Below are 27,867 nucleotides of genomic sequence, written 5' to 3' on the forward strand. Positions count from 1 at the left end.
GCAGACAATTGACAACAATTTTAAATATAAACTACTACCATTAAATCTTCAGATACATACGAGACATACATACAATATACATTGCAAACTACATACGTACACACTTATTTCGTTTAGGCCGCTTTCTTAATGTCTGATTAGCAGCCATGTCTCAGTTAATTTCTGGTTAAAAAAAGATTTTTTACCAGTTAAGTTAACCAGAACTTACCAGATAGTTGGTTCTTAACCAGTCATTATTTATTATCACTCCAAAGCACATTCTTTGGCTTATATTTCTTGAAGATTATCTCTTTCAAATGTTGGACGCAGCTACGCCTCAGATAGTCAATCCGTTGAGTTCAATATTCGATAAGGCGTTCGGGCATTTCGCCTGTCCAAATATTTTGCTTCAAAGCCTGAATTGAAGTGGGATTGTCTGTATATACTTAAAGCTTTACATATCCCTTCAGGAAAAAGTCTAACGATGGGATATCACACAATCTTGATGGCCAATCGACCGGCCCAAAACGTGGAACTTTCTGCTCACCGAGTGTTCTCTTAATAAATCCATTGATTGATGCGAAGTGTGGGAAGTGGCTCTGTCTTGTTGAAAGCAAATGTCGTCGAGGTCCCGAACTTCAAATGCAGGCATCAAATAGTCGGTTGTCATGGCGCGATAAAGGTCGTCATTGACGCTTACGTTCTCACCGTCATTATTTTTGATAAAACATACACCAATTGCGGTCATTTTTCTTTTTTACCCAATGAGCCAGAAATGGACCTCATCGTCGAACAAAATTTGGCTCGAAAACGTCGGGTCTTCTTGGAACTTTTCAAGAGCCCATAGAGCGCAGCAATGTTGCTTGGAAAGGTCGAGCGGCTTCAGTTCTTGCACTAGCTGTATATTGTTCGCTTTCAATTTAAGATCTCGAATCCAAATCCATTCATCAGTCCGAGTTGCTACGAACGGCGCCGAATTAGCTCTCCCCGGTCTTCGTGTACACTCTCAGCTACGTCTGATATATTTTCTTCCCTGCATGCTGGACGTGGTCTATTCCTCATGAAAGTTGGCATGTGGTATTATCAAAGGCAACAGAATAATATGTTGTTAAATTGTTCAGAAGAGACAACTACAGCATAGTTACAATATAAACTGATCCATCAAAATGAAGCCCTTTCATCGCTGTACTTTTGTATTTTAAGAAATATTTTCACGAAATTTGGCTCAAATTGTTGCCTAGGCCATTTGTATAATCTTTGTCTTCAGATCGGACAACTACTTCATATAGCTGCCCAACAAATAGACCGATCACATTCAAGTTCTTATACTAAATTATTTTTATTAATGAAGGTTTGACTAAAATTAAGGGGAGTCATGAACTGCTGACGCTATCAATGCTGTTAAAATTTATAATTAGATCCATTATAAATAACCAAACACTGCTAATTCATACTGCACAGTGGTGCAAGCGAATAAAAAAGTGTGCAAAAAATACATATACAAGGTCTGTCGCAAAAGAAACAGAACTTTTTAAATATAACTGTTTCTGGTGGCGCCACCTATTGGTGGCTATATGAAATAAAAAGTTTGATCTCTTGTTGACATTTCGTAAAATTTTAAGACAATTGGATAACTACAATCGATGTTATCGATCAAAAAGTGACAGCAGCTTTTGGTCATCGGTCGTAAAATGCATTTTGAACAAAGAGCAAATATTCAATTTTGTTTTAAACTTGGGAAAACGTTTACTGAAACATTTCAAATGATGAAAAAAGTTTATGGTGATCAGTGCCTATCCCGTAGTAATGTGCATGAGTGGTTTAAGCGATTCCAAGAAGGTCGTGAGGACTTCTGTGACGATCAGAAGTCGGTCGTCTTCAGAAGTCAAAAATAAAGACAATGCTGATTTGGTTTTACGATTCCGAGGGTATCGTACACCGAGAGTTCGTCTCAGCTGGCCAAACGATTAATTTCGTGTTTTACCTTGGTGTTATGAAGCGTCTTTTGTCACGCATTCGTCGTGCTCGACCACAATACCGTGAGGCAGGGTCGACGCTTGTCACTGATCTTTTGACAAAAAACTCCATATTAACCATTAATTACTCACCCTACTCACCTGATCTGGCACCCTGTGATTTTTACCTATTTGAAAAACTTCATTTGCCTTTGAAAGGACACTGGTTTCAGGACATTTCGGCTATACAAAAGGCGACGACCGATATTCTCAAGAGCATTCCGAAAAATTACCTTAAACACTCATTTGAAATGCTAATTGACCGGGCTAAACGCTGTATCGAAGCACAAGGAAACTACTTTGAATAAAAAAATAAAACTTTTGAAAAATATTAATTTTTTGTTGTTTTTTTTAACAGTCCTGTTTCTTTTGCGACAGACCGTGTATTTATATAGAAAATGTAAAATAAATTTACAAATCTCCAGTTAAATAATAACGCATAATCAATGCGAAAATGACTCCGAAATATTGATAGGGCAATTAAATGAGCCGACTATTGAAGATAATTTCATTTTTCCTTGTTCTTTTTTTAATTTTTTACTTTCCTTTCTACTAACTTTTTTATTTCCTTTTTTGCTTTTGCACGTCCATGGAAGCAATGACGTCAGCAATATCTAGGCACCTCACTGATGCTATCGTACATACATATTTACATACATACACCTGTATCTCCGTGGCCATTTAAGTGTAGCGCAATTATCTTGCCGTTACTTGTTTTTGTAGTTGTTTGAGTGAATTAAGCGCATAAATCAAATTGCTCGCGCCAGCAACTTCGCAGTTCTTTTAACGCTTTTCGCCGAAAAAAAAATTTAAAAAAAGTTTCGAAACGACAAATTTTTATTTACAATATTTATCGCTTTTATTATATTTAAGCAAACAATAAAATTGTCAAAGGCACTATTTGTGGCTTCACCTTTGCTATGCGTGTGTATAGGTGTGTTGGATGACACAAATATTTACTCAGCGATTAGTAAATTTGTCTGGAATCTTTTCCACACATACATATACATATTTATTCAAATAATATCTAGTATAATTGAAAATATTAGTACATATGTATTACGGTGGGTCAAAAACACGAACATTTTTTTGAAGACCGGAGCATACTCTCTTAGAACCGCCAGAGGTGAACTCGTGACGGATACCCAGGGCATACTAAAACTATGCAGAGAACACCTCGGCAGCCTGCTGAATGGTAGTGAAAGTTATTGCCAGAAAATGGTGAACCCGATTCCCCAATCTTTGACAATGGAACGGACATTCCATTGCCCGACCCTGAAGAAGTTCGAATAGCAATTACCCGTCAGAAGAACAACAAAGCGGCGAGAGCCGATGGATTGTCGTGCGAGCTATTCAAACACGGCGGCGAGAACTGATAAGGAACTTGCCTCAGTTCCTTTTAGAATATAGTCGAACGAAAGCATGCTCGACGATTGAAATTTAATTTGCTCTGCCAAATCCACAAAAATGGAGACTCCAGAGTCTGTGCTAACTACCGTGGGATAAGCCTCCTCAACATCGCATACAAGGTTCTATCGAACGTATTGTGTGAAATATTAAAGCCCACCGTCAACAAACTGACTCGACCTTATCAGTGTGGCTTCAGGTCTGGAAAATCAAAAACTGACCAGTTGTTCACCATGTGTCAAACCTTGGAGAAAACCTGTAAAAAGAGGATCAACACGCACCACCTCTTATGCTGCCTTTATGCCGTTATGTCTGAATTTGGTATCCCCGCAAAATTAATACGGCTGTGTGAACTGACATTGTGCAATACCAAAAGCTGCGTCGGGAAGGACCTCTCCGTGATTTTCTATATCAAACGAGGTTTCAAACATAGAAGGCACAATCTTCTAGAAGTGTGTACAACTGCTGGCGTAACCCAATGACATCGATACCATTGATCATTACAACCGCTTCGTTAGTTCTGCTTTTTCCATACTGAATGAGGAAGCGAAGCCTATGGGTCTGGTTGTGAACGAGGACAAGACGAAATATCTCCTGTCATCAAATAAGCAGTCATAGCATCCGCGTCTTGGCTCGCACGTAACTGTTGACAGCCATAACTTCGAAGTCGAAGATAATTTCGTCTGTCTTGGAATCAACATTAACATCAACAACAACGTCAATCTCGAAATCCGACGCAGAATAACTTTTGCCAACAGGTGCTACTTCGGTCTGCGAAGGCAATTGAGGAGTAAAGTCACCTCTCGACGAAGAAAGACCAAACTCTACAAGTCACTCATCATCCCCGTCCTGCTTAATGGTGCAGAGGCATGAACGATGACAATATTTGATGAGTCGACGTTTCGAGTTTTCGAGAGAAAGATTCTTCAGAAGATTTATAGTCCTTTGCGCATTGAATACCGCAGTCGATGGAACGATGAGTTGTACGAGATATGCGACGGCATTGACATAGTTCAGTGAATGAACAGAATGCGGTTACGCTGGTTAAGTCATGTTGTCTGGATAAATGAGAACACGTCAGCTCTGAAAGTACCAGACGCAGTACCCGCCGTGGGAAGGAGAGACCACTTCGTTGGAAAGACCAGGTGGAGAAGGACCTGGCGACACTTGGAATATCCAATTGGCGCTAAACAGCGAACTGGTAGAACGGGCCGTTGTAATTTCGACTATAAACGCGTAAGCGGGTGTCTACATCAATAAAGAAGAAGATTAACCGGATATGTTCAACACTTTTTTTTAAGTTATATATGAATTAGAATGTGAAGAACAAGTACTATAATTATTTCAAATAACAATATAATTAATTGCAATCGCGTCTTTATTTGATTGTCGCAACGGCACAAGCTTTCTCTCTTCTCTACTCTCAAACTTATATTTCTATATTTTCTAATTCCATTCTCAGTGATTATATATTATTGTTAAGGATCAGGTTCTGAAGTAAATGCAAAAACAGAGTGACAATTCTTTCCAGTCTATATTCAGATTCATCCCGGGGTTGTAACTTATCTGCATAAATTTCCGTTTATTTTTATATGGGACTAACTATAGTACTTTCTTTTCTTCTACTGGCGAAACTAGTTTTTACAACAACAATAACAAGACCTTTTGCAATTTCTGAAATAACACCTACCTTTTCCGAACATAATTCTATAATAACCCTTCTTCTCCCAAAACATTTTTTTTAACATTAACATTACTTTTTCTACGACCATGTATTTAGACCTCATTCCACCAACCAAATTGCGGTCAAATATAACATCAGACTTGTGTACAAAATACCCACCTTAGTACAGAAATCTACGGCGATTTATTTGTGCTTACAATTAAGGCATATTCACGTATGTAAATACATACATCCATATATACATACTATATTTAAATATTTGTATGTCTCAGCTGATGTGTCCATAAATGACAAATTAGTGTGTTTTGGTTGACAATAAAATGCTAATTAATTAGTAAACCCGTGAAAAAATAAACAAATACATGCTTGCATACGTATGAGTATATATTATATATATATATGAAGGGTGATGCATTGAAGGTCTCAGATAGTCCATCCCATGACTCCAATTTTCGATGACTCGTTCAAGCATTTCGACTGGTAAACAGCGAATGACATGCATGAAGTTTTGCTCCAAAGCTTGAATCAAAGCGAGATTGTCCGCATACACTTTAGACTTTACATATGCCCACAGAAATAATCTAACCATGTTACAAGATCATGGTGGCCAATCGACCAGCCCAAACCGTGAAATTATTTGCTCACCGAAGTGTTCTCTCAATAAATCCATTGATTATGCGATGTGTAGGAAGTGGCGCCATCTTGTTGAAACCAAATGTCGCCGAGTTCACGACCTTCATCAAATAGTTGGTTATCATGGCGCGATAATGGTCGCCATTGACGATTACGTTCTCATCGTCATCATTTTTGAAGAAATATGGACCGATGTTTCCATCGACCCACAAACCACACCAAACCGTTTTTTTTTTCTGGACGAAAAGGCAGCTCTTGAATTTCTTCAGATTGCTCTATGTCCCAAATGCGGCAATTTTTCTTGTTTACATACCCATTGAGCCATAAATGGACCTCATCGCTCAACAAAATTTGGCTCGAAAATGTCGGATCTTCTTAGATTTTTTCAAGAGCCCGTAGAACGAAACGTTATCGCTTGGGAAGGTCGAGCGGCTTCAGTTCTTGCACAAGCTGTATTTTGTACGCCTTAAAATTAAGATCTCGACGTCGAAAGTGCTAAGTCGTCCTTTACGTCAGTCCGATGTGAGGCGAACAGCGCCGATCCGACTCTCCACAGTCTTTATGTACACTCTCAACTACAGCTGCTATATTTTCTCACTGCGCGCTGGACGTAGTCTATTTAGTCGAATATTATCCAATACTGAATGATGAGTCTCAAGATGGGTGGATGGGTTAAAATATTGTCAGGAAACCAATGTATCACCGTACTTTTAGTATTCTCAATTAGCTCATTTTATTATTGTTTTTGATCTACATATGGTACTTCAACAGTATTAAATATATTCAACATTCAACATAACCTCAAAGTCACTGCAACACTTCTTCGTTGTATATATTAGTAGTATACCGTTAGTCAGCATATCAACAAACCCATAAACTTGCGCCATAAACGCGTGCCAACTTCGTCGCGCATTTTTAATTCATTTAGTGTCCAGACTTATTAAAATTTATTATAGTGGTTATATCTACACACAACTCTCCTGATGTGCAGCAATTTAATCAAGCTAATTACCGTTGTTTGAAGTGCGCTAATGCAGCTGTAAACTGAATGAAATTGAAGTTGAAGAACTTTTTTATTGCAGTGGTCTCAACATCAATGCAGATATTAATAATAATAAAAACATTCTGCGTAAAACTCGAAATTTCTTTTAACTTGGTTCTAAAAATTTCAATTTTGGATATTCTATAAGCTTAAAGCTATTCATAATAAAAGATATTCTTATAGTTTTGGTATCCTTCTTCTTGAAGACGCTTACGCGGTTATACCCGAGTTTACAACAGCTCGCCAGTCTCTTTTTTTCTTCTTTTTGCAATATGGTACCAATTGGAGACTCCAAGTGTAGCCAAGTCCTTCCCCACCTGGTCTTTCCAATGGAATGGGGGTCTTTCTCTACTTTCTCCGGTTGGTATTGCAGCGAAAACTTTCAGCCGCTGTATTTTAATTCGCTAGACTACGTCAATGTTATCGTATATCTCATACAGCTCATCGTTCCGTCGACTGCGGTATTCGTTGTGGCTAACGCGCAAAGGACCATAAATCTTTCGCAGAAGTTTTCTCTCTAAAACTCGCAACGTCGACTCATCGGTTGTTGTCATCGTCCAAGCCTCTGCACCATATAGCAGAACAGGAATAATGAGTGACTTATAGAATTTGGTCTTTGATCGTCGAGAGAGGACTTTACTTCTTAATTGCCTATTCAGTCCGAAGTAGCACCCGTTGGCAAGAGTTATTCTGCGGTGGATTTCGAAGCAGACGTTGTTGTTGCTGTTAATACTGGTTGCAATTTAGAAAAAATTATCTACAACTTCGATGTTATGACTGTGAAGAGAGACCTGGAAGCCAAGACGCGAATGCGACGACTTATTGTTTAGTGGCAGGAGATATTTCGTCTTGCCCTCGTTGACTTTGACAATAGTAATCGATAACTTTTCTTGGTTAAAGGTTGTAATATTTACCTGACAAGTTAGGTTGGAAGGCTGATCCAGAGATCGTACTTGGACTGCTATATGTAGTCCTTTGTAAAGCCATAAAAATGGAGCCCCTGTCGAGATCGAAATATTATAAGACAGAAAAGCTCCTAGGCGTTTAATTTCTATTCCCACTAGTTTGGTGGGATATCTGAAAGTATGAGCTCCCAAGTGTTTAGACCTTGAGCTCGCTAAAGCGGAACAAGTGAAAAGGAAGTGTTGAGATGTTTCCACTGCGTCTGCTTCCATACCTAGTTGTACAGCATGGAGGTCGTTAGGGCAATGGCTGTTAGAACCCGTACAACTAGGGAAAGGCTAACCTTACTGAGGGCAAAGAGCTCACTGAATCCCTTTCGATCGATCTTGGGCCAAAAGGATCTTGCGAGAGCGCATAAATCGTTGATGGCCTAGTACTGGACAAGTTCCCGCGAATCCCAACTATCTAGTAGTAGAAAACACGAGGAGTGGGAAGCCTCGAACCGTACCCATTTTATTGATCGCATGCCTAGGGTACCTTTTCTTGCCACCTCAACAGACTTACAGTAGCCTGCGATCCTGCTGTGACCTGACACACATACTAATCTTATTACAAAGTAACCTCAGATTCTGCTATAGCTTGGCACTCATACTAATCTTAAAGCCATTGATAACGAGCACACCATTGTTAAGTCTGAAGGCAGAATGTACGCAGTAGTTTCATAGGATATCATGGTAGAATAGCAAAAATGATGGCCTTTGTGCCTGAGGTTTACTGGATACCGAATATATTTTGCAATATGTGATCTTAGATCTGAACCTATCAGTTCCAGATTAGTTATTTATTTTGCCTTAAAATGTAATTTCTAATGTTTAAAGTCTCGATTTCGACTCGATGACGTATATTTTGAGTGTCAGTGAAATTTAAAGCATGCATTGTAGCGCTGTTCAAACAAAAGTTTGAAATCATGAGTTGTTAGCTCTCAAGACGCTTGAAATTACACACTTATACACCATAGAAAAGCCAAAAAGTTATAAATTGTAAAATAACCGAAAGAAAAAAAAAAACAAACAGCCTCCCCCGAAACTCCCAAAGCACATTGGATGTCATTAAATGTCAATAGCTAAAAATAGAGGAGGAAAATAAACTGGAAATATTTTGTAGCTGCACAACTTCCTGGCCATCCCGAAAATAAATAAATGCAAAAAAAAAAAAAACACAATAAAATAAAACAAAAATAAAAAAAATGTTACCTTGAAAACTTTTCCTCGCGTGCGTTTACGTATTTCCCAATCAATAGCGCTTATATTATATCATAACTAGTAACTTAAAAGCCACTAAATACATACATATATACACACACACATACGTATGCTTGTAATATCGCTAATGAAATCCTTTGCACGTCACTTCTTTCTTTGCAGAGACATGCGCCTTGATTCCAATTCCAATGAGGATTGTAAGACGTCGTCAGACTCGACATTGTGCGTAAGTAATCGACGCCTTCAACAACAATTCGTGCAAATGGCTACGAGTATATGCGAGCGCATGTTCGCATCAATGCACCGACGTTAATAAACAATTAACGGTTGTTTTCATTTCTCTTCCACTTACATGCTCACCTCCACCACTCGCCTCCAACCACCAAAAACCGGAGCAGAAAGTAAAATTTGACACACTCTCAGTCTGGGGTGGCTCAGAGAAGACAGATACCCGTCTGCCAATAACGGACTACTCCACTTTGGGCGGACCACGTCACAATTGCAGTCCATTTCCGTTATCAAAAGATGTTAATAATCGCTTTTTGTTGTGGTAATTGCCAATTGCATTATTTAATTACATCGTCCTATATATATACCGTTATTTGCACTTTCATCACAGGGAGGGCGATGTAACCACACTCGAAGTGGACGCCATCACAAATACTATCGAGGAGACACAAAACGAGACTAATCCACTTGCCGAACGCATATATGCTGCTGCCGGTAATCAATTGAAGGAAGAATTAAGCAATAACCTAAAAGGTGAGTACTTCAAGCATTTGCAATCTTCAAAAATTAATACTTCATTTCCTCTTCATCTGTAGAGTGCCGAACTGGCGAGGTGTGCGTTACGCGTGGCTACAATTTACCAGCCAAATTTGTGATACACACCGTCGGACCAGCTGTGAAGGAGACATTCAAAAGTGCTGCTGAAAATACATTGCATTACTCTTACAGGTAATGTGTGTAATGGGTAATGGTAATGGTTTATGATAGCACAGATCGCGCGTTGTTGCTTATTAATGGAAATATGGCGTTATTTTGGGGCTTCTTTGATAACCCGTACTAATAGATCTGGCATATTTCCGCCTTTAAAGCTTTTCATTCACTAAAACTCTAATAACTGTTAGTGTATGTTTACTAATTCAGTTCCCGAAGGGTACTAACCTCGCTGTATACTTTCGACATCCCTCGAGGACTCCACGGCATAATATCGGCATCTGATTTGTCATAATTTTGACATTTGTGAATCCATAGCTGATCTCGATGTATTCATTTCTAAATAATAGACTGATCTCACACGGGGCCATTTTTGTATCCACGTCATATTCTGTGGTCCTCCAAAGTCCTTGCGAATTTCCTCCCGACCATTGGCAAATTGGCTTTAATTAAATGCATTATCTGGCGCAACTGAGAGGTGTGGCTATGTTCCAAGGATGGAATGTATTTTCCATACGCCAGAGAGCAGGCTTTTGGATTTACGAGCCCAACTTTGACTATAGTCACTCTGTAAAACTCGATCAGTCTCCCGTCGTCACATGGAGTCATCATGATTTGGCTCTGATACTATTTGACATCAGTAGCGGACGCGGATTGCTTAATAGCACTCCAAAGCCAAGTTTTTCAACACAGCTTGTACCCCAGAAATTTTCTCTTCGAGATCAACCTCACCGACCAGCCGTTCCTGGCAGTTTAAGTTTAAAGTTAGCTATTAAATAACCGGTTTCACTTAATAAATGCATTAAGCTCCTCATTCGTTCGCGGTTTGCAAATGTACCCTTCTGAGCGGATTGCCAGCCCGACAAAGTTCAGCTTTCTTTGACAGACAGACCCACGTTTAGCATCCTCGTGCTTTGCAGACAGGCTCTAGTTAATCTGGCTTAGTTTCAGTTGCCGCTGATAATGTTGCTTTCTTGCAGCTAGCCTTAGCTGCAGCTGCAATGCTAGTGCTAGTGTTTTCACCTAGACCAAGCTGCTGTATTTGTTTTTGCACTCTTAAAGCTTGTTGAAAACACTACCCTCTTTACAGGAGACCCGGGCTCCTTTGGCATTTTATAACTTATGTTTTGGCTAATATTTCCACTTGCGCGTATCTTTCTCTACGTTAATAAGGTTATGTCAGACGAGAGCATTGCTGAACATCTGCTCTGCAAATAGATGTTTCAAATCTATATTTGTGACTTTTAAAAAGAAAATGGTTTTGTGATTAAAGGAATTATCTAACATTGTTTCGACCATATTCATATGGAAACTTCAGTTCCTCCTTTTTACAGGCGTAGACACCGCTACGCGGTTATAGCCGAATTAACAACAGCGCGACGTCGCGTAGTTGCATTGTCTTTTCTTTTTTTCGCTATTTGGCGTCGATTCGAGATGCCAAGTGCAGTCAAGTACTTCTCCACCTGATCTCTCCTACGGATTGGAGGTCTTCCCCGTCTTCCCCCGGGCGGGTATTGCGTCGAATACTTTCAGAGCTGGATTGCTTTCATCCATACGACCGACATGACCTAATCAGCGTAGCCACTGTCTCTTAATTCGCTGTACTACCTGCATGTCAATGTCGTCGTATAACTCACACAGCTCATCCTTCTATCGAATACGGTATTCGCCGTTAGCAATGCACAAACCTTTCTCTCGAATTATTTTCTCCAGCAGTAGATTGAAGAAATCGCACGATAAGGAGTCACCTTGTCGGAAACTTCGTTTGGTATCGAACAGCTCGGATAGGTCCATCCCGATCCTGACGGAGCTTTTGAATTACTCAACGTCAGTTTGCACAACTGTATTAGTTTTCCCTGCATACCAAATTCAGACATAACGGCACAAAGGCAGCTCCATTTTTGGGGCTGGCAAAATCAGCTTTGAAATTTATAACAATCGACGAACAGGTGTTGTGTGCCGATCCTCTTTTCACGGGTTTTTTCCAAGATTTAACGTATGGTGAATATCTGGTCAGTTGTTGATTATCCTTTCTACTGTACTATAGTAATAGACTGAACTTGCTTCTTCGACTAAAAAACCTCTTAAAACTATTTTTAAACAAACTTTTGTATTTTACTTTTACAATTTGCATGCAAATATATTTATTATTTTCCCTTTGCAGAAATGCTTTGTATAAAGCTAAGGAACTAAATCTACGTACAATCGCTATCAGCAACTTAAGTGCCAATCAGAGTAGTTTCCCAGCCGACTTAGCTGCCCACATAGCATTGCGTAATTATTCCCCAAACATCCTTTTCTATAGCCTATTAATGATGTCTTCATTTACTGTTTTCAGGTACAATTCGCCGATTTTTAGATAAATATCAAACGCAAATTGTGATATTGTGTGTTAGCGCACACGAACGTGGCATTTATGAAGTGCTAGCGCCGCTTTACTTTCCACGCGATCACCTCGAGGAGCGTAGTGCCCTGTGGCAATTGCCCAAGGATATAGGCGGTGAATTTGGTGAACCACAAAACACTGACCGACAAATACGTATCATTCGCAATCCGCAGCACAGCGTACTAATGCGACACGGTAAGCGGAGCAAACGCGAGAACATTTACAATAAGCAATACCATAAAAGATCACGTATGAATATATTATCTTTTCACTTGCTTATGAAGAATTATATTTCAAAATAAGACTTAACAGTTATGTAGCCACTTGCCACTTGAATCATAATTTCTCCGAACAGTTCTCTTTGAAGTTTTAGTGTCTCAATTAAGGTGATCACTGATTTTCTAAATTTAAGACATGTACTTAAACATATATTTCTATTACACAAGCCTCTTAGATGATGTTGTTTTCGTTGTAACGGTTTTCTGCAAGTGTTGTTATAGGGCAATCCCATTTTAAAGCATGTTCTTTAAAAGACCAATGTTCCTTTATGGTAGTTGTAAGTCTATAAATATGTTTCGCCATCCTGCATTTGCATGTAGGTTTTCAAAAATTCTCATATACATACATATATATATATTCAAATTAAGCTCCTTCTTGTTCGTTACTCACAGGCACGGCATTATCTCTGCATCGTCTGCTTTTTCTTTGCTAACTTTGTTCCAGTCTCCGGAAACTTAAATTATGAACAAGTGGAGTTGACTGTTAGTGAACCTAGAGCCTTCCTACATTCGTTTTTATAAATGGTCGCTCTTTGTATCCCTCCGTAGTTGTTCAGTAGAACCCCACAAGCCCTCTCTAAGCCTAGTACTAGCACTTGGAGCTCGCCATTTGAGTTTGGTAGACGGAAATAAACAGAGATATCAAGATCCTCGGAGTATGCCCTCGTCCTTGTATGGTAGTCTATTTTTAACTCGTCATTATAGATTGTGGTAGTAGCATCCTTTTTAATTACACCTCTTCACCATTGACGTATACAGAGTATTCTCACCGTGATGTAACTATTGAAATCCAATCTTGTTAAGATATAATCTGGCTGGATATTACCATTGAACAGATTCAGAATTTTGCTATGCCCCTAACCCTTCCCATTCCAAACACAAATCTTCTTAATTCTTATAAACAAAAATTAAGCTTTTATCTTCCCACTTTCTGTGTGAAGACGCATAATTTAGACATATCTTTATGGTGCCGCTAACGCCTGCACAGGCTCTTGTATTATATTTAACAATCTAATACTATAGTAATATTCTTTAATACTGATCTCCAAACCAATGCTACATATATAAGAACTGATCTAATAACGGCCGTATACAACCACATGAATATGTTCGGGTTTGGACCCCGGTTCAAGATTTGTAAGTTGACATACAATGTTAAATATATTTTCCCCTTAATCACTTTATGCCCAAATTGACCCTTTCCACATAAAAAATATATAAATACTTTATATTTTATAACCAACAATAAAACTCGAATTTAGCACAGGGGATTGCAGTAGCAAGGGGCACTTTTAGAAAAACATTTTGGCAACAGGGGATTGCAGTAGCAAGGGGCACTTTTGGGAAAAAATTTTGAAAGAGTGAGCGTGGCCCCGCCCTCTAATAAGTTTAATGTACACATCTCCTAAACCACTGAAGCTATAACAACGAAAGTTGCCCGGCGTAAAATCACATACCTTGGCACCCGGCTGACCGATTTCGACTAAATTTATTAAAATTTGACATATATCTTCTCATATTCTCATGTTACAGTTACAATACAGTACAGCAAAAATGGGCGAAATCGCACTACAAGCACGCCTACTTCCGATGTAACACAATTTTAAATTTCACTTTCCAGTACACATTATGACCAAAAATTGGCTAAAACCAACCAAAACGGTTCAAGCCCTTAGGTACCGATTGTGTGGATCCCATTATCTATAGTTGACATTTGACGAAAATGTCGGTCAAAGTGTGTGATTTACAATTTGAATTCAGAGATAATCCTTTCTTGACAATAGTATCTCTGTGTTTACCGAAAATGGGTTGAACCAGGTCAATAGCCCCCTGAACCCTCATATACTTAATTTTTGTACCTAAAATAGATAAAATTGGGCAAAAACTTGACCTAGCCCTATATGACTATTATCAGGATTTACGAATATCCGGCGGACTTTGCTCCAATTGTACATATGTAAGGAACCTTAATGAAACCCAGGGAATATTTTATTTTAGTATGTGGCATGATAATAGTTGATAGATAAAATGGGATCGATACTACCCCAACTCCCATATACTACGTATAATGGTTTTCGTTTTTCTAACAAATCTAATACTGAATTTGTCGGTCTGTATATGAGTTATATAGAGTTTATGGATATGTAAAATTGCTTAGATTCCGAACGTTTGATTGACATCTTACACCTTGTAGGATTTCCCTGACTTTGACTCTTGCAAGTTGCAAGCGTATAAAATTAGGTCTGCCTTACTTGCTACCAATAATTTTGTATGTAATATAACCGTAATATAAATATAATTATATGTAAATATAACAAACCTCTGAAAACAAGTGATAATTCGCGATAGCAATGCGACGCTTCGCACGATTTATTGACAACATCCCAATTATGACTGTGTGTATGTCATACAAATATAGATATAACAGTATTCTATACTATATGTAGTATACCAACTATACATACATACATACATACGTACGTAATTGCACACAAAGTAAAAAACACTCTTCTCGGCCGAAGCTGAGGAGCGGTGGTGTAGCGTTTGCGATAAGTCTGATAAGATTAAAGACACTTTAAATACACTTACAGAGTTGCCAACCATTTGTGTAATGATAAACGGCAGATCATAAAGTGCAATAACTACTAATATGTTGTTGTGGTTAGAGGGGTGTGTATGACTAAGCCGCCTATCTCAATTATAATTTTACATATATTAGTCATAAAAATATTTAGGATTATCACTGAATGGTCAAATATCAATGAATCATTGTTTGGCAATTACATAGAGTTACTCGAAACAACTAGATCTATCTCTAATAAAATTATCTTTTGCAATTCACTTTGCGACTTGGCGTAGACTTGGCAATCTGTTTAACTGATAAAAACATTGATTTTTACTTTTACTTTGACATTTACTGACAACCGTTCAACGCGTGAAGATTATAAAATTTATTTCGTTTGAGTTTTGTTAAATATTAACTAAATTTCTGGTGTAAAAATAAAGTTTCGATTTTAAAAACTAAAACGCAATATATTTGATGATATTTTCAAACATTTTTTACGAAAACAAGCGTGTATAAAAATCCAGTGATTAAAAAAACAATAACAAATGTAAGTGTTTACTATGGAGCTCGCCAAATTATTAAGAATAAACCTTTTATAGCGAACTTATATAGTATAACAAGTTCATGAGTGTCAATAATAATGTGTCAATTTTGATTATTATTATTATATTGAACAATGGCAAAGTAGTTACTAAACGGTATCGAAAAGTTAGAATCATATCTGGCTTAAAAAAATAGTTAAATATAAAATCTGCAAACTGCATGTATTTATATGAATTCCATATAATTAAAATACAGGGTCACACCACCGGGAGCATTCCCTGTTTGAAAGCTTTACTTCGAGTTTTTTTATTTTATTTCCGGCGTTTCCGCTGTGGCATGGCACCCATACCAATCTTTTCAGAAAGACATTCGATGCCATCGAGGTTAGACATTACTTGACCAACCCTGAACGCACTGTTAATGAGTGCAAGGCTGCCGCTCTGCTGTCTGAGTGAATGGTTACTTCTCTGAATGATGCTGTATTCCGGAGCAGTAAGTCTACAGCTACCTTAATGGCAACAACCTCGGCTTTGAAAACATTACGATAATCAAGAAGTCTGAGCTAAAGTTAATAGAGAGTTTCTCCTCCAATCTTCCCACCAAGCTTTGACCTATCCGGAAAGAAGCTCACTGTACCTCTCCTCCAACGGCTTCTTCCCATCCACAACTCCCTCACCGATAGTATGCACAGAGAAGGAGCAGCCAGAGTTTGGCTTGGCAACTCCATGATTCAAATGATCCGGTATGAAGTCAAAGTGTGTGAAGATATCCGAGTTTTCAGGCACGTTTTCTTTCAAGAACCCAGATTCTCTCAGGAGAAAAGAATATGTAGAAAGTTTCAGTTCGATATTTTAAAAACTGACCAACTATATATACATATTTTATAGGATGTCCTTTCTTTCCTTTCTGGGTTTTACACACTTCGTGACATGCGAGCGCTATTTGTGTTGTTCACAGTAACTTAAAATATTCTTCTCTACCAAAAAAAGGAATTAAATCGCGAAAGCTTCCGCGTTATTATTTTTTACAATTTTCGACGTGGATTAACTCATCAAGAGTGGATAGATGAACTTAATTCAATTTTTGAAAGATCGATAGTACGGTGAATTCAATCGAGGTCGTAGGTCACTCCAAGATGAATTTCGGGAAAGTCCAAAATAAGTTGTTGTTCCGGAAACTATTGATACTGTGCGCAAACTGATATTGCAAGATCGTCATGTGACCTATCGTCAGATTGAGCCAACTATGGCCATTAGTGGGACTAACATGCATGCAATTGTGCACGAACATTTGCCTGTAAAAAATTGGTTCGCGTTGGATCCCACACAATTTGTCAATCGCTCAAATTTTTAGAGAAATTTTAACAAAATACGATAGCGGTTCTTCGAAACACGTCTATGACATCGTGACAGATGATGAGTAATGGATTAAAGGGTATGCAGCTGAAAGTGAACAGCAGAAGATGAGCCAAAGCACTTCCAAGCAAATGCTTGCCTGTTTTTGTTGGGAAGAACTGAACATGTCGCCGTCATAACAACCCACAACAGTAAAATCTGCGTGGTATACAACCATTTGTTTGCCAGTTAACTTTAACAATAAATTAGAAAAACCAACCGCCGAAGATGGATCACTCTTCGCCATGACAATGCGAGCGCTAACACATGTAGTATACTGAAACAACAGCACTTTTCAGCACTCAAAACAACGATTTGATGAGTCATTCTCAGTATAGTCCTGACTTCACACCGAATACTGATGTTTATTACCGTTCGAAACAAATAAACTAAGATGTCGATGTTTTCCGACATCTGAAGGGGCACTCAATGCGTTCAAAAGGCACGTTTTGGAGATAGCTCAATCAGTGCGGCAAAAGTGCTTCGACAATTGGTGCAAATGCACACAAAAGTGTATAGATCTTAACGGAGAATAACTTGAGAGACAATAAATCGATTTTCGATTATTAAAATTTGGTTATCTCCTCGAATCCCGAAATATAAAAGCCATGCTATGTAGACCCCTATTCTTTTCTAATAATTCACTGTATAGAACTTCGGTCAGTGAACTTTCTCTATGAAATTGAACAAGTGGAACACCTCTTACAGCCTACAGCTTGTCAATCGAAGCTAAGTAGGTTGCTTTAGACCTTTATTATCGAAATTCAAATTTATTGCAGCTTTTTAGAAATTTATGGGACTCTAAAATGTTTAACTACCACTTCTTCAATGTCAGCGCGTTCTCAGCTTCCGAGCCAGAGCAGCAGCTAGGCTCTCAAAAGGATAAATAATTTAAATGCTTGAACAGTTCACTGACATATTTCAGCACTACCAGACTGCTCCGAAACGATCACCGCATTTGCATACACTTCAAGGCCGATTGAGTCAAAACATGTCGGAAATGAGTTCATTAAACGTCTTATCATTGCACATACATTCGTATAGATTGCTTCGTCTTCTGTAAATATGTGCAAAAGAGTTCAAAATCTGAAATCGCGTGCCACCAAAAGTTGCATATCAAACAATTGTTGGAAAAAATACACATGAGTACTTACATACCGGCGCATGTGTGGCAATAATGTTTGCCAGTTTCGTGAACTCTTCAATCAAAATTCGTATTCCATGAAAATGACCGATAGCACTGGTCCAAATTGAGTCTTGATAACTGACCTCGTCTACTGTATTACCGCAAGGCGAATCATTTAAAATACAATGCTATTTGAAAGCGTTGCTCACAGCTAAAGACATCACTCTGTGAAATAGAACGCTTTGCAGTAGAAGCTTTAATATAAGAGTCTACTTTCATTTGTGATTTTTTTCGAGTTCACAAAATTTTTAAAATTTACAAATATGTTTATACGGCATTCGTCCTACCATAAGCTCTCGGAAGGTAACTATAAGCTTTGTTTTGTGATTGAGAACATTATTTTCTAGTTCTAAGTGAATGTGTTTAAAATAATTATTTTTATAAAGAGCTCCATTATAAGAAGGAATCACCAATTCTTACCAGAAATTGAAATATTGCGCTTTAGGCGAGTCTTTAGAAGTGATGAGTCTTGCGTAACTAGATATTCGCGGTAATCTAAAACTATATGTATGTTGTCCTTTGTGAAGCCATAGAAAAGAAGAACTCCTAATTCAAACGAGCTGTCTTGGAATTACGGAAACTAATTTTAAATACTTGCAAAATCTGCTGGAATCAGAAACGAACTCCTCCCCTAAGAAACTGAACGAAATTTTAAACAGCATTTCCTTGCATACTTTGTCGAGAATTTCGACTGAACTGTAGCTGTTGAACTACTTGCACTTCTTTCGAAAATGTACTAAGTGCATCCTTCGAGAGTCATCACCAACACGCATAACACGTCGCATCAATATGGTCGCCTGAATACAGAGAAACGCAGACAAGGAAGGTAAGACAGCAGAAATCATCCCTGCAGTTACCTGCTTGTAGCTGAACCGCCTCTTAAAAACATCTAGAGATCCTTCCCCAACTATGTACGTCGACGACATAAAACAATACGCCGACCAGACTTCGGACGCTAAAAACTTCAGATATGCACTGACCGCCATTCAAAGTGGAGTTATTAACACCTTCACAGGCTCCCTCATAGTGAATGGCGTACTCGGAGTCAAAACAACTACCATTGCTGACGAAGAGCTTCAGTTGTCCAGTGTGCAAGGGGGTCCCCGCAGGATAATAACCACCTCTTTGCGTACCAAAGCCTACACATCTGACACGTCTCTCCTTATGGTCCGACCTCGAGAAAAACGTATCTAATCCTTAACGGGGGTAGATAACCATTACAACAACAACATTATCTCATTTAGAGTTGGTTTTTGTTAAACAAAGAGAGAAGATGTACTCACTTTGTACGACTTAAGAACCATCTCCAGTACTAGTGACAAACTCATGCTGGTAACTTTTGAAATAAAGTTCTCTCTCGGTGAGCATGAAACCCGGCCTATATAACATCTGCCTAAAGCTTGAACTATTGCTTTAATATATGAATATATTCTTGAAATGTTCTCGATTAAGATAACCGATTTGAAAATCCTAAAGTTTTAGTGACTCTGAACAGTTTTAACATATGATGGAACTATGCACTGGACAACCTCATATGGGCCTGTACACATGTCAAAGGATTGAAATGTAACAGTTATGCTGGCTTAGTCGTCTCTTTCAAATGTAACCAAGTGTTTAAACTCAAAATTCTTAAATTGTACCTGCAACTGAACAATGATAAAGAAAGGCCCGGCAAAAAGTACTAAAAAAGGCAATTTTATTACTCTAAGAGAAAGCAGAATATTATATTATCAAGATGTAGTATAAATCTGCATGGACGGTGGCGATCTTTAAAGTAAATTTATGATTAAGTGATTCGCCATCACCGGAGTGGTATGTAACTAGCGATCGTTCTATTGGAATCGATCCATTAGCTTCAGCGTGTCAGTTCCAGCTGTCTTCGGAGAGAGTAGGCCGCCAGATAGAATGGATTTATGACGACGCCGGAACTAAAATCGCCTCACTCTATTATGTTCTCCCTCAACAACGCCGGCCTTCTGATGAAGTTCGTCAGTACGAAAAGATTTATCATTGCAAGCTCCAAAATAGCGTCATTTTTCTATACAAAACTTAGAAGATATTTTATAGTTTCCTCTTCTTCTACCATATATATATATATATATATGGTGTTCCTAGTCCTCAGACATGTCTGCAAATTAGTTAATGATATGTTTGCACTCATACTATAATTCTTTTGTCATTCCTTTTGAATTTTCCATATTCCATTCATGACGCGTTTGTCGACTTTTTGAACAAGTTGGGGATAGATCTTACCAAGACTCGGCTATATTTATAACATCTTTGTTCATTACATATCTACAAGTAGCCAGAGGCACATAATTTCCCTCTTTTCGGAGTCTAATTGTAGGATGGTACCTGCTCTGGCTAGTTCATCTGCTTCACTCAGGTTTATCGTGAAATCGGATGTTACATCCACTAAAAGATCAAGAGATCAAAGTATTCTTTCACTACCTTTAATGAAAGCTTGAGCAACTAAAGTGCTTTCAAAACTGCTTAGCTATTCTACATACAATATATAAATACACACTCCTTGTCAGAGCAATAAGGCTGTGATCTTCGGTTGAAAAAAACTGCAATAGGCTGGTAGTTGGAGGCGATTCTGGTACCTATTTTTGCTGAAAAGACAGCACCTCCCACTCGATTATTTAGTTTGGACTTATCCTTATAGTTACTTATCCCTCGGTCCTTGACCACCTCACACCTTTCCCACTCTTCTCTGGAAGGAGTGGCGATATTGGGAACCGTATTTAAATTTAATTCTATAGGATTTCAAAAATCCGTGGTATTGCTTAAAAACGGGAACTAAGTAAGTAACTTAGACGACTAACAGGGAGTCTAACAGCTGACTTGGCTGCCAGAACAAGTTTGTGGTCAGTAAATGTAGAATAACGTTATGAATGACTTGGAGTTTTTCTGGGAGCTCCACTTATGCTTGCATATATGTCGACTTTTTAGACATCATTTCAGCCTCACTATACTTTTAGAGAGCTGCAGCTACTTTCTGTATCCCTGAAAACTTCCTGCCTAATAATTATTAGTTCCAAGTAGCTTGCTTCGTCTCCTATCCTTAACTTTACTGCACAGCGATTGAGCCTAGATACAAGCATAAAAACACATCACAACATGTTGTCCGTTTCTCCACAAAAAACTGAGTTTTTTTTTCATTCTAAACCGGCCGACTCACTTTTATTTATATATCTTACACTACGCCCATCAAATGGACAACAACTACAACAGAAACTGATCTGCTTATCAGTTTGAGAGCTAGAAAGAACAAAAACCTAAATATTTGGACAATTCGATATGGACCGTTAAAGGGGATAAATAACTTTTTATCTCGAGCGTCAGTGCGTCTGTGTATATGTGTGTATGGGTGTAGTAAGTGTCAGTTGAATTTACGAGCAAAGATGAGTTGTTTTATCTACGAGCCAACAGAACAACACAACTCGCAACTGGCAAGCGGATATGCAGAGCAAATAGTAGGAGGCGGTTCAGGGCACATGGCATCACAAATACATCAGCCAGGCGGGCATGCGAGCGCGGCTAGTGTAGCATGTGGAACTTGTCGACTGCTACAGCTTCACTTCAGTCCAAACAGCGAAAGCGAGCAGCAAGTGTATACCAATGAACTGCTTGGCTCGGTCCAGTCACAATCAGTCGGATATTAAATGTCACTACAGTCATTGTGCGAGCGAAGACAGCGCAGGCGAAACGTGAAACAAACAACAACAACAAATAAAAACCACAAAAATTGGAAATAAAAATAAACAGGCAAAGCGCGGCGAGCGTGTTAGCAAGGAGAACGCGCAAAAGGCGACTAAAAGCGAGCGCAATTGGAAGTGCGGAGTTAAAAGAAAATAATAATAAAACAAAATTTCAAAAATAACATAAAAAATATAAACTAATTTAAAAAAAGTAAATAAAAATTTAATTAGAAATAAATTATACAACAAAAATTAAAAAATTAATTAATTAAAAATAATTCGAAATCATTTTTAATTTAAAAATACAAGAAACAAAAAATCTACATAATTTAAAAATTTAAAAAAATTAATAAAATTAATAGAAAATTAATTTAATTAATCCGATCTAAAAATTAATAAAAAAATTAATTTAATTAAAAAACAATTCAAAATCAATTTTAATTTAAAGGAATATTAAAAATATACATACAACAACAAAAAATTTAAAAAAAATATTTTAAAAAATTTAGAAATTAAAAAAATTTAAATTTAAAAAAAATAATAACGTTTAAAAATAGTTTCTACTTTGCGTTTCTCATTGGAAAAATCATCTATTTTACATATTTATAACGCGATACACAAATACACACAGAGTTAAAATGATCAACGACTCCTTTGAGTTCTCCTGTAAATGCTAAGTTCCACACACACACACACACTTATAAACTTTATTGTTATTTTTGTTCCAAATGTCCACTAATTTTGCTTCAAATGTCTGCTTCTTCCAGCTGACGACGATTCCGACAACAGCCCACACGACATGGAAGGCAACAATTCGGACTTAGAGAGCGGTTTCGCCGACATGAACGGCGTGAGCCTCAACAGTTATGGCGGCGTCACATCGTCCGCCTATTCACAGATGCAGGTGAGTTGCAAAAACAACCAAATATTCTACATACAGTGTCTTTTTGTTCACCAATGCCTAAGCACATGCGAGGAAATAAAGTAAATAAGGCAACACTGCGCGCCGCGATAAAATTCCGAAGTGTCAGTATGTCAGTCGTTGTGTTGTGGTGGAACAGAAATTTAATCTTGTATAAAATTTGTTACAATTTTTTTCGAATTTTTTCATCGATTTTTTTTAAATTATTCTGTTGCGCTGCGGGTTGAGTGCCTGGCTAGCAGTCTGCTCTCGCGACGGTTCTAAACCGGACTGCAACAGCTTCCACAGCCGATTTCAGCGCATCGTTTGTACTTTTGTTGTGGAAAATTATTAATTGAAAAGCTGCTCGAAATTGGTTTAAAACCTGTTGAGCCTTGTATTTGTTAACACAAAATACGAAGCGATTTAGATGGGTTAGCGAGAAAAGAAAAGAACGGAGAAAAAGAGAAATGAAGACGGAGACGAAAGATGAACTAACCTTTCATGCGCAATTTCTCACGAGCACGGTTTGACTTAAGAATGTGTTTTCAATTTAACGCTTAGAACTGCAACACCGCGTCTGTCAGCAATCAGCTGTTTGTAAACCGTTGGGAAAAGGAATGTGTCTTAGAGCCAGATAATTTCAGCGGAAATCGCTAATCAGGAGAATACAAGGGTTACTGAAACCCCCACTGCTACCTTCTTCTTCTTCTTTATTGGCGTAGACACCGATTATAGCCGAGTTTACAACAGCGCGCCAGTCGTCCTTTCTTTTCGCTGTTTGGAGATTCCAAGTGTAGCCAGCTCCTTCTCCATATATACCAGATCACTGCAATGTTTTCCAAGCGAAGATCACAGCAATTAAGGAAATCCTTCTTGTTCTGACAATATGTGTGTATTTTTATATATATACAGATAGCCAAGGGACTTTAAAATCACTTAACTCTCTTAGGGTACCACCTAGATCCCTTAGTGGATCTAACACCCTTTTTACAACAAACCTGCTACCGGTTCCAGGCCCTAGGAATATTACTGGTAACTGTGAAGCAAATGAACTAGCCAGAACCGATACCATACTACAATTAGACTCCGAAAAAGAAGGAATTTATATCTAATCGACAAACACGTTATAAATACAATATAGCTGAGTCTCGGTGGAGTCAATCCTTAACTTGCTCAACAAGTAGGTAAACATGGTCTGAATGGAATATGGAGCACAGTTGTCGACTATTAAAAAAAAAATATTTAAGAACTCTAAAAGTGCTAACATGCCATTATCTATTTAGGACACATGATAATGCAAGATTGGGAACACCATATAAAGGCAATTATAGGAGCTGTCAGGAGGTAGAAAAGAAGAGACTATAAAATGTATTCTATGCAAATGCAAGTCTTTAAGACCTTTCGAAGGTTTCACAGAAAAACATTTCGTACTGATGAACTTCATCAGGAGCACAGGGTAGTTCAGAGAGAAGACAATAGAGTGTAGGGCTTTTAGTCTCGATGTTTTCACAACGGGTTTCCTATAAGCCTAGCTCTGTCGTCAGGCAGCCATTCTGCCTAACTACCTACATAGCACAACTAAAACCCACCATAAATCAAATTCAGAATTCTGTTTCGAAAGAATCTAATAATCAAGATAGTTTTCGCAAATTCATTTTCTTGTCTTCTAAATAAAGAAAATAATTTCTTTCCATATTAAAAAAAAATATATATTTACAAAACACTAACTTATCAATCTAACCTCGTAAATGGTTTTAACAGCCTTTCTGACCCCATTTATAATGCGAAGAATTAATTTTGACCTACCTGTCGCCAATAAAATGCTTTATAAAAGCACCGAATCAAGCTTAAAGTACACAATTAAAAAAAAATATAAATAAAATAAAAACACAACAAAACTGTGCGGTTAATCACAAAAAGCAAATTTCTCTTCCGACTTTTCGAAAAATCGCATTTGATTCTTGTTCTAAATTAAAAAATGCGTTGCCAAAACACGTTTCTTCGGCAGCGGCACAGTTTGTTCACTTTTAACCCTTGTTTGCATGCTTGGTGAGCGCCTAACCAGTATTAAGAAGTGATCGAGTTGGGCGATAAAAGTATTATATTTCTTGTTGTTATACATTCATTGCGAATATTGAGTTCAACTTTTTATTTCGTAATTTACAATTTTAAAAATGAAAGCATGTCCAATTTTTGTTTTTTGTTAGGCGTTTTTGTTAGACGCAAGGATTTTCTTTTACTACTTCTTTAGCTACTTAGAGCTTTCAATAAGCATTCGATATCATAATATGTAATATTTTTAAAGTTAAAATATAGAACATAACACTTTTCATTATTATGTTTTTAATTTTTAATACCCATTGAAGTGGTACACTCAACAATCAACACCGAACTCAGCTGCTCGGCTTACATCTCTACTATCCAACTCTTCAAAATCTGACTGATAATATTTTCAAGCATAATCTTAATTAAAAAGTAGCAAAATTAATATATTTATCATTATTTTTCCTAATTAAATTTTTCTAAATGTTTTTTTCACTTTCAGATCGATTTGGATAGACAACACTTATTAGGCAATCGAAATCACGTTGTTGAGAGCGTCATTGCCGACGGACTGGAAGGCTTAGAGCATCAGGAGAGGTGAGTGCTCTTTGCTTATATATAATGAAATATTAAATAAAGTCTTATGTGTACATTTTCTTAATAGCACATGATCAATACATATAAGTGATTTTCCAATATAAAACTATGATAGGATAATACATTTATGTTACTCATACGCACTGCTGCTCAAACTTATCAAATTAAGTTCGAGTGTTAGATTATTATTATTACTGGCTATACGACTGACAGATTCATATATAAATAGCAAATTGAGTAAAGTGTAAGCTAGAACAAGGCTTATGTTTAAGATTTTTTGAAGGACTACTTGAAGTTACTCATACGCCTTGGTGGCACTGTTTTAACTATTGTAGGCAAATTTTTGAGGATATCTAGGCAGCTCTACAGTGAAGCTTGTATTTTTTATTAAACATTACTATTACTTATTGCATATGTCTATGTTATTTGGCTCTTATCACTTTTTTGTATCGAAACCCCACCAAATAACTAAAGGCTTATGACCAGCGGCCTCGTACACAAAAAGGGGTTATTTTTATTTACTGCATATACAAAATATTTTTGCTATGAACGTTGTGAGATTTTCTAATTAAAATATTTTACATTAATTAAGAATATAATAAGGTAATTTTTTTATACTTTTTTATACCTTTTTTCTTTGGCTATCTAAATGATCAGAGTTAATACATAAACCAACTAATAAAATTTGAACTTTTATAGCAATGTAACAGTTTGTAGTATTCAAAACTTAGAATTTAATGTGACCTTTTATTTGAAGAACACACCAGAACTGAACTGCATACGAGGTTATACATATAAAGGGTGTTTTATTAGACATGTAGTTTTCCAGATGAAATAAAACGCATTTGGTTCAAGCAAGAATTTAGCTTTTTTGTAAAGATGCGGTTTTTCCATTATATTTTAAGAGTGATTACGGACAAGTTACCGGCGCGGCTGGCTCAAATAAATTCCAACCAAGACCAAATCGACCAATTTTTGCAGTAACCGAAAACGTATATTAGCAAAAACTCGGCGAATACTCTCTTCCAAGACAGCAGTAAGCGCATGCAATGGGTCCACGACTGGAGATACTGCGCTCACAAAAATTTTTCTTCAATGAATTAATTATTTTGTAAGCAGAAGCCCTTTTGTAAGAACCAAAGGTCATCCACATCAATATCCTCCAAACAAAGGTACAAAAAAGTCATTAATCTTGGACATATATTCTTCCACATGGACTATAACCGGACTGAGCCGTCCATAATGGCTTCATTTCTGCAGAAATATGAATAATCTCTCTCTCAATAATGGCTTGTGCGTTATCATCACTCATCGATTTCCAAACGTTGCTCAGTAATAGGTCTATACCTTATGAAATGGCAAACTAAACTATAGTATAAATGAAGTACCAACTGTTTTAATGACCAACTCCGAAAAAATGCCACACTACTAAAAAAACACCCTTTATATCTGCTTCTGATTTTATATTTAACTCAACTAAAAAAATTCCACAGATATCAAATAACTTGAAGTGCGTTCCTTAGACAATTTATAAATATGTATGTTTTTTTATGGCATGTCAAGTCAACAGCAATTGTAATAGAATCTGCTATTGTGCACACGTCACTTGTATTACTTGTACAACTTCTTCTACGTCAAACACACGTCGCCTGAAATAAATGAAAAGATACTAAATAATGGAATAAAACATGGTTTTACATATAGCTGTCTTTACAAAGAAGTAGTTGCTAAGGTGGGGTTAAGTTCATGTGGAAACGAACTAAATAGTTAGGCATCAGTCATTAATTTCTATTTCAAATGACGAAATTTAAAGGTTTCTAGGAAATTGACAATATTAATTTACGAATATAAAGTCATAACACGAGTACTGTTAACCGCTTTTGTTCTTTATTGAGATACAGCCTTGGTTTGTAACAAAAAATGGTCATACGAGTTAAGTCATTGGTCAAAAATATCGAATATATGAAGAGAGCCTTATTAAGCTCTGACTTTCTTAAACTTTTCGTTAGTAGCACTAATACTGAGAATTCAGGCACAAATATCGTATATAACAGACATATATAATATATATATCTTAGTATAAACTCCGAGTTTATTAAACTCATCGAGAAAATTCTTACGCTGACATCACACCCCCAGATATTGTATGCATGGAAGTAGTAAAATTAAACTTTTTGTTCTTAAGCCTTCAAATTAGTTTTTTTAAACTTAGAGTTTTTTAAACTCTTTCCTCAAAAACCGAGTGCGGCAGTTTGCCCACCTACATAAAAAAGATAAGAAAAAATAATAAAATTAAACTCCGAGTTTCTTAAACTCACCAATAGAAACACTGACTCTGGCAACCCAGACACTGACATTGTTTATGTAAAAGTATTCAAAGTAATCTCTGAGTTTCATAAACT

The 27,867-nt window shown here is 37.3% G+C and overlaps 1 protein-coding gene across 5 annotated transcripts in view; it reads left to right on the top strand.

Annotated features, from left to right (window-relative positions):
- Positions 1-27,867, top strand: part of LOC120770160 (protein GDAP2 homolog) — a 105,366-nt gene that overhangs the window by 43,201 nt on the left and 34,298 nt on the right. For 3 of the 5 annotated variants that reach the window (XM_040097361.1, XM_040097363.1, XM_040097362.1), the window contains exons 3-10: positions 9,088-9,151; positions 9,324-9,475; positions 9,545-9,687; positions 9,750-9,882; positions 12,029-12,138; positions 12,203-12,445; positions 22,689-22,825; positions 25,371-25,465. In XM_040097361.1, coding sequence (XP_039953295.1) covers positions 9,092-9,151; positions 9,324-9,475; positions 9,545-9,687; positions 9,750-9,882; positions 12,029-12,138; positions 12,203-12,445; positions 22,689-22,825; positions 25,371-25,465 — 1,073 coding nt within the window. In that variant the 5' untranslated portion in view covers positions 9,088-9,091. Of the gene's footprint in view, positions 1-9,087; positions 9,152-9,323; positions 9,476-9,544; positions 9,688-9,749; positions 9,883-12,028; positions 12,139-12,202; positions 12,446-15,562; positions 15,642-22,544; positions 22,588-22,688; positions 22,826-25,370; positions 25,466-27,867 lie in introns of those variants that run through there. The other 2 variants (XM_040097365.1, XM_040097364.1) reach the window with 2 other exon arrangements.

The sequence above is a fragment of the Bactrocera tryoni genome, chromosome 3, assembly GCF_016617805.1.
Source record: "Bactrocera tryoni isolate S06 chromosome 3, CSIRO_BtryS06_freeze2, whole genome shotgun sequence".
In the NCBI taxonomy this organism is placed as follows: domain Eukaryota; kingdom Metazoa; phylum Arthropoda; class Insecta; order Diptera; family Tephritidae; genus Bactrocera; species Bactrocera tryoni.